Genomic DNA, 7,289 nt, shown 5'->3' with positions numbered 1-7,289 from the left:
GGGCCCCGAGCCCTAGGCGCGCGGAGGGCCCCGCCAGTCAGCGCCCGGCGGGTGCATGCTGGGGCACCAAAGCGAGCTGGCCAATCACAGCGCAGCGGCGCGCCCGGCAGTTGTCGCCTCTCTCCTTATAGTCTCTCTAGACCACGGGCCCGCGGGCCCCCGACCCGACTTGGAGGAGGGGGCTTCTGATGTGCCCCCTTCCCCTCCCGATGCAGACTGCTTTCCACCTCCACCGGCAGAGCCCCGGCTATGAGTGGAGGACAAAAAGGGCCGATCGAACTGCCAAACAATGTTCATATTATTTCTTTTATTATAGTCATTCTTAAAGTCATAAACAATTTATCACAATCAACAAAATCAACAACTTATCAATGATTTCACATCAGATAGCACTAATTTTTATATTCTTGATTTCACAAAGCGAGCATCTACAATCAGTAGTGCGTCCATAGAGGGTAAAACAAAATTTCCAAATTTTGATCACTATCTGTTTGACTTCCAACGCCTTCACGGACCAAGATAATCACATTTCCAGTAATGCCGAAGCAGATTAACAAACATTGATATTCTAATAAATTCAAACTCTGTTTTAAATAATTTGAAAGACTTATCTCTCTACATTGGTCATAAACAAAAATTTGAGATCCATCCTAATAATCATTACTCAACTAACTCTTCCACCCATGCCACATGAATGTACAATAAAGCCCACTTTTTACAATAAATTACTATCTATGTAAACTGTACACATGGCACATTGAATCCCACAAGTTTGGGAAAAACAAAAAGGGAGTAGAAGTGAAATGAAGTTCTCTGAACAACTTTCTTCATATTACAGGGAGGTTTCGTTTCCACATGAAATTTAAAACATTCAAGTCGTTAAAATTCTAGTCATTTAAGAAAACAATAGAGAATTAGCTCTAAAATCTCACAAAATTCAAACAGTAGATTCCAATTAATGTTGAACACAAGTGGCACTTCATAACTGTATTTTAATGCGTACGCTAAGAACAGGGGGAAAATACAAGCACTCTCTCTAGAGAGCAGCAGCTTAGGATTTTAAAAGTTAAAAAAAGGGCACAGAAATGTGCATATTTGATATTACTGTGGCACCACGAATTCACAAAATAACAGAAAACGGTATCATCATAGCTAATGTATAAAACAAAAACAATTAGTTGAAGTTAGTCACAAATTCTCAATTGAAAGATTAAAAATGCAAGATATTAAGTGTCTCCAATACATAGATGTATATAAAAAGGAGAATCAGAAGTCTCCAAAAACATGGTAACAACATTTATAAACTAGAAATAAGGTGGAAAGTGACATAATACAAAATTTACAAAAAAACAAACATATACAATGTACATTATGTTTAAATTACATTTGGGCATGGGAGGTGAGCATTTGAACTATTTACAAGGCAATGTACAATGACAGTTCTTAAATCAATTTACAGCAATTGAATCAGCTATTGTACTAGATGGACATGTTTTCCAAAAGCAAAGTTTGAGGAGATAAAAACCTGAATTTTGAAAAAAAAAGAAGAAAGAAAAAAGCGTAAAATTTTTAAAAGGAAAATAACAATTCAATAACTGACCAGCTTAACTTGCTGTCCATCCAGCGCAAAAGCTAAAGTATCACAGAACTCAAACTGTCAAACATAATCAATGTACAGCATTTATCAATTACAAGGGGAAGGACAAGGAATTCTTTGAACCCTGTCCCAACCATCTCACTTTTTTGTCTTTCGACGTAGATTGATCACCTTCTTGGTAGGCTCCTCTACAAAATAACACGTTTTTACTTTCTTCGCACGGGCAGTCTGGGCGACACTGTTCACCATGCCGCTGCGTGAGGAGAGGGCCGCCGCCGACTTGGTCAGCGCGCGGCTGGGGGAAGATGGCGATGATGCGTGGACTAGGGGTTGGACTAGAGCGAGGTGCGCGCACCGCGGCGCGGCACACGGCCGGGGCCGCTAGGCCGGGGTTGCGGCGGGGCTAGCTCCGCAGCACGCAGTGGGCGCCGCCCTGGGCGTTCACCTCGCTCACGACCTGCACCCAGTGGTCGAGGCGCGCGGCGCAGGTGAGCGCGAGCTGGCCCAGCTTGCGCCGCGCCATGAACACGAACTCGCCGGGGCCGTGCTTGGCGCCGCAGTGCAGCGGCATGCGCAGCGTGGCCGCCTCGTTCACCCACACGGGCTCGTCCTCGTCGGCGCCGCCGCCGCCCACCTCGTTGTCGTCCTCGTCGTCCTCGCCGGCGCCGCCCTGGCCCTGGCCGGGACCCTGGCTGGGCTCCAGCTCGGCCAGACGCCGCAGCACCCGCGTCAGCTTCACCTGGACCCGGGACTCCTCCAGGTCCTCGTCGTTCTCCACGGCGCGGATGTAGCCGCGGGCCACTGCAACATCAAAGAAAGAAACACACGGTTAGCTAAGTGTAAATCATCAATGCATTTATTTTTAAAACAATGCAAATTGTGGGCGGGGCAAAAGGTTGTGAGGTATTTTATTTTAGCGCAACTTTTAAAATTTGACAAGTGAAACTAGGGGGCTTGAAGCAGAGAGGGCGCAAGAGGTGCGAGCAGTGTGTGTGCAGGACAATGCAGTGACCTCCATACGTCGGCGCTGCTGGCAGCCTGTGCAGCCCAGGGCAGCTCTGCTGGCCCGATCATAACCCCGGCCCCAGCCGGACCGGGCCAGACGACAGGCACGCCCGGGCATGTACGAACACACACACGTCCTGGAACGAGTTCCATCGGGAGAGTCCGATTGCCTTTCCATTCCTCCCCTCCTCCTCTTTTTGTCTTTTCCTTTTACGCGTCAGAACGCCCCTCCCTCTCCCCGCCCATATCTCCATCTCTCCCTCCTCCACCTCCTCCTCCCCTTGCTGGCAATGCAAGTCCTTCTCGGTCCGGATCGGCCCGGCTGCACCACCACCGGCACCGGCCGCGTGCGTCGTCGTCCCGTTCCCGTTACACTCCGACGCCACACCACCACCACCACCACAAACCGACACACCGGCCAAATCGAAGCTGCCGCAGAGGAGAGACAGGTCCTTCTGATCCAGGACGACCCTTCTCATCTCTGCCCCCCCCCCCCCTCGGACTGAGACGTAAAGTCCTCTGCACGCCGAGCAGCGGGTCGGACGCGCCATCACCTCACCACCTCCACTGCGATGCACCGCACCACAGCCTCCTGGTTCATCACGCCTCCACGACGACGCGGCCCCTCCTCGGCACGTGTGAGATGAGAGAGGGCCGATAATGGTGCGTGCCCGTGGCGTGGCGTGGCGCGGGGGCCTAACAGCGAAGCGACGCCGCGTTCCGCTATCCTGCCGGCCGGACTGGGCTGGTCCTGGTCCCTCCCGTCCTGCTCCTGCCGAACCGACACCATTAAAGCCCAATCGGGCTGGAGCCGCGCCACGCGACGTCGTCGCCACGGGGCGCTGCGCAGCGCTGCGCCGATAGCCGATAGCCGCCCCCGGACCGGACTCGCCGCCGCCGCCGCCGCAGCAGCAGCAGCAGCGCAGCTCGTGCCCGAAATAAAGTACGGCAAAACGAAGAAGAGGCGACGTGTTGTATACGGCGCGGGGAGAGCAGCGAGCAAAGCCGGTCCCGGGGTCCGGTCGGGTCGCTTCGGCTGCTGCTGCTGCATTACAGGAGGGTGAGGAGGAGGAGGAGGGAGGAGGTAACACGCCGACACCTTCTAATTAAAAAGACCTAATTCGGACCGCGCGCTGCGCCGTGCGGCGGCGGCTTGCAGCGCAGAGCTCGTCCAGCAGCAGGAGCAGCACGCGACCAGACCAGACCGCCCCGCCTCCGACAAATCAGGCTCCGAAAAAAACATTATATTGGATCCGCGACCACTTACCGCACGCGCCGCTTACGAGCTACTACTACTACTTGGGCGTGCTTGTGGTGCTCCGGCGGCGAGGCTCGTGTGCGTTCAGCCGCGGGGGGTAAAATCTTAAACACACACAAACTAAACTGGCCATGTCGCGACGCTAGCTCGCGGCCGGGACCGCGTGTGTTTCATGCAAATGACTTGTTCCAGCACAAAACACACCACTCGCGCCCCGCGTGTCGCTTGTTGTGGGGCCGGCGAGCGTTGTTGTGCGCCGTGGCGGAGGCAGGACACACCTCCACCACCACCACCATCAACAGGACGCTGGCCAGCCGACACAAACGCACGCGTAAAAAAACAAAATCAAAAGAGAAAGAGCCCTTTTCTGCGCGCGCAAAACGCCTCGCTCTGCGGACACGACACAACTTGCGGCCGCGCAGTGGACTGCTATATTCCTGATGGCATCCTCCTTCCCCTTCCTCCTCGTCCTTTCCCCTCTCGGCTCGCAGGTGTGCGATGCCGTGTCGCCCTTGTCGTCCCGGCGCGTCGAAAAGATTCACGACCTCGGGCTCCCAGAGTTGTAGTAGAAGTCGTATGGGCCCTCTCCTCTCCGCCCAGGACGACTACTACTACACGGCCCTTCCTCCCCGCGCCGCGACTGACACCGCGTGTCCATTAGCCGCTGTTGTCGCCCGGGCCGCAGCCGCAGCACACTCAAGTCCAGGACACTCCGGCCGCAGCCCGCAGCGGCGCCGCGCAGCATGGGCTGCCTACCTCCCGGGCGCCCCCGCGCGGCTACGCCAACGCCGCTGTCGTCGCCGCCCCGAGGTACTGCAACTACTGCGACCAGCAGCAGCCTACCGGCTGGACTGCGAATAAGGCAAGGGCAGGAGGAACGAGGCACGGCGTGGCAGGCAGACGATTTTGAATTGCAAACCTTTCCCTCTTCTGCCGCACTGCTGCTGCTGGCTGTTGCTGCTCCGTTTTGCTCGCATCGCCCCGGCTCGGCTCCCGCCCGCCTGCGCGGGGGCTTGCAATTTCAAAGAGACTCTCCTTCCACTATAAAGGATGATTCGCTCCTTATTCAAAATGGCGCTCGGATCGTAAAGCAAGCCCTCCTCTCCGTCTCTCTCTCTCCCTCGCGCCGCATTAGCATCTAAGGGCCCAAACAATGCGCCGGGTGTGCAGGTGAGCGCGCAACGCGCTGCAACGCGGCCGACGCGGCTCTGCGATTGACACGCGGCCGCCTAGGACAACGCAACAACAACGATTGCACTAAAAATGCCCAGACATAGGGAGAAGAATTTTTGTTAAAAGTGGACTGGAAGGGCCAAGGGCCAGGTCAATCTCTCCCATGAAGTTTTAGAAGAAAAGGAGAAGTAAACGTTGGGGGCCGTATTCCTTTCTCCCGCTCGACACCGCAAGTGCGTGTGTGCGTGTGTGTGTGTGAGTGTGTAAGTGTTGCCTACGGAAGCCGCCGCCGCCGCTAGCCCAACCGCAACATTCCTCGACCCCCGTATTGACTTTACCATACCGAGCTACCGGCACTTCCCCGTACGCGTGTGTGTGTGAGTGTGTGTGCGCGTGAGGAGGCAGTGTAAGGCGCGGCCCCAGCGGTATGACCCCTGGCGAGGCGGGGCGCGGCGACAGCAGCCCGTCGTCGTCGCCGTCGAGGTGCCGCAGACAACGACCTGGGCTCCGCGCCATACCATTCCAGGAGGGGTGGCGGGTACCATACCGGGTACCGTAAACACACGAGAGAGACGGAGAGAGACAGAGAGAGAGCTACTCACTTGCCTTATCAGCCCGACAGACGGTAAAGAACGTTTTATGGTTTTATTGGAGGGCGGTGCCAGCACCGGCCGCAGCCGGGGCGTAATGGCCTAAGTCCAAATAGAAAGCGTCCGCTCGGCGCTGCTGCTGCTGCTGCTGCAGCCGCCCGGCGCGAGGCTACATAGTGACTCTAGCCCCGCCCCACCCCGCCCCGCACGGCCGCGACCGGTTGCACCAGCCAGTCGTATTTATGCCCCTAGCAAACTGTCAGCCAGCCAAGCCGAGGTGGGCGAGGCGAGGCGAGGCGAGGCGACGGGCGGCGCAGCGACCTCAACGCACGCGCTGGGCCGGGGACACAGATGGGGGAGGGTGGCGGCGCGGCGGCGGCCACGACCACGGCCAGGATCAGCCCCGCAGCGCCCTCCGCCACCACGCCCCGCCACCCCCGCCCACCACCAGCACCGCGGTGCAGCCCAGGCCGAGCCCCGCGGGCGAGAGATATGCAAAGAGGAGCGCAATGCGGCCGCTGGACCGCACCCCGCCACGCCACGCTCGTTTGCATAATCAAATTTAATAAAAATTAGCGGCGGCAAGGAGGAGAGGAGGTGCATAACTGTAAGCGCTGTCTGTAAGAGGTACTAACCGAGGTCGCTGGTGCAGTAGGCACGAGCCATCTCGTCCGATGTACAGGGACGGCACTCTGCAAGCACAAATAATAAAAATAAGAATATTGTTAATGAAAATTCAAGTGACTGACAAATCAGTCGTCAAGACTCAAAGCTTACACGACAAGCAAAACGACGCCTGACGCCGACGCAACTCACCTTGCGAATCGTCGAACCTAGCACCGCGCGGGAGGGGCTCCAGGTCGTACTCGAGGCCGAACTCCTCGTGGGGCTCGGCGACGCCGGGGGCGCCCAGCTCGCTGGCCTCCACGTACAGGGCGGCCTGGCCGTGGCGCGAGTAGAAGCAGCGCACCGGCACCGGGGCGTCGTCGTCCTTGCGGCCGTCGCGCCGGCCACCCGGGTAGAGGGGCAGGAGCGAGCGCGGGCCCTCCAGGAAGAGGCGCGCGCCGCTGCCGCGGGTGCGCACGCACGCGCGGAACTCGCGGCCCTGCGCGCCCACGCGCAGCAGCACGCGCAGCGCGCCGCGCGGCCAGCGCCACGAGAGCGCGCCCGCCGAGCAGCGCAGGTACACCGGGGTCACGCCGCGGCCCGCCGTCGACACGCCGCTGCAACAGAGAGGGGGGCAGAGCACGTTAGACGTCGCAATCAAAACGACAAGAAAACACATCATCGCGTCGTGAAAAGTGGTGTCCTAAAATAATGTGCTGCTGCTGCTGCTGCTGCACCACCGAGTTGGGATGCATGACGGCCGAGTGCAGCAGGCCAGGCAGGCAACTTGATTGGACACACGTCGAAGCCATGTCGGCCGGACGTCACATGTCTGTCCTGTCCGGCCCGGCAGCGCAGCCCGGCGGGGCGCATCGGCAGCAGCAGCAGCACCGGCGAAATGAGAATGGTGGCCCGGGGGGCCCCGCGGGTGACAGAGTGAGCGCTGTGGAGGGGCGGGGAGGGGCGGGGCGGGGTGGGGCGGGCTCATTACCATTACCCCGCCACTCCTGATCGCATTCACAAAATCCATGCATAATCTTAGGCCCCGGCCCGGTCGGGC

The 7,289-nt window shown here is 57.7% G+C and overlaps 1 protein-coding gene across 1 annotated transcript; it reads right to left on the bottom strand.

Annotated features, from left to right (window-relative positions):
- Positions 1-290: 290 nt before the first annotated feature.
- On the bottom strand, positions 291-6,926 carry LOC113202101 (meteorin-like protein). Its single transcript, XM_052275721.1, has 3 exons — positions 6,440-6,926; positions 6,259-6,315; positions 291-2,398 (listed from the first exon to the last, which is right to left on the bottom strand). The coding sequence occupies exons 1-3, from the start codon at positions 6,909-6,911 to the stop codon at positions 2,001-2,003; spliced, it is 927 nt and encodes a 308-aa protein (XP_052131681.1). The 5' UTR covers positions 6,912-6,926; the 3' UTR covers positions 291-2,000.
- Positions 6,927-7,289: the final 363 nt, after the last annotated feature.

This window comes from Frankliniella occidentalis, unplaced genomic scaffold (genome assembly GCF_000697945.3).
Source record: "Frankliniella occidentalis isolate FOCC.00 unplaced genomic scaffold, Focc_3.1 Scaffold809, whole genome shotgun sequence".
Lineage (NCBI taxonomy): Eukaryota > Metazoa > Arthropoda > Insecta > Thysanoptera > Thripidae > Frankliniella > Frankliniella occidentalis.
The sequence above is the reverse complement of the archived record's forward strand: the minus strand, read 5'-3'. Positions and strand labels throughout refer to the sequence as shown.

Excerpts from the sequence above, each read along its gene's own strand:
- LOC113202101 (XM_052275721.1), bottom strand. The coding sequence starts at position 6,911 with ATGATGTGTTTTCTTGTCGTTTTGATTGCGACGTCTAACGTGCTCTGC. Across the intron at positions 6,316-6,439 it reads TAGGTTCGACGATTCGCAAG|AGTGCCGTCCCTGTACATCG; the intron begins GTGAGTTGCGTC and ends TTGTGCTTGCAG. Across the intron at positions 2,399-6,258 it reads CTACTGCACCAGCGACCTCG|TGGCCCGCGGCTACATCCGC; the intron begins GTTAGTACCTCT and ends TTGATGTTGCAG.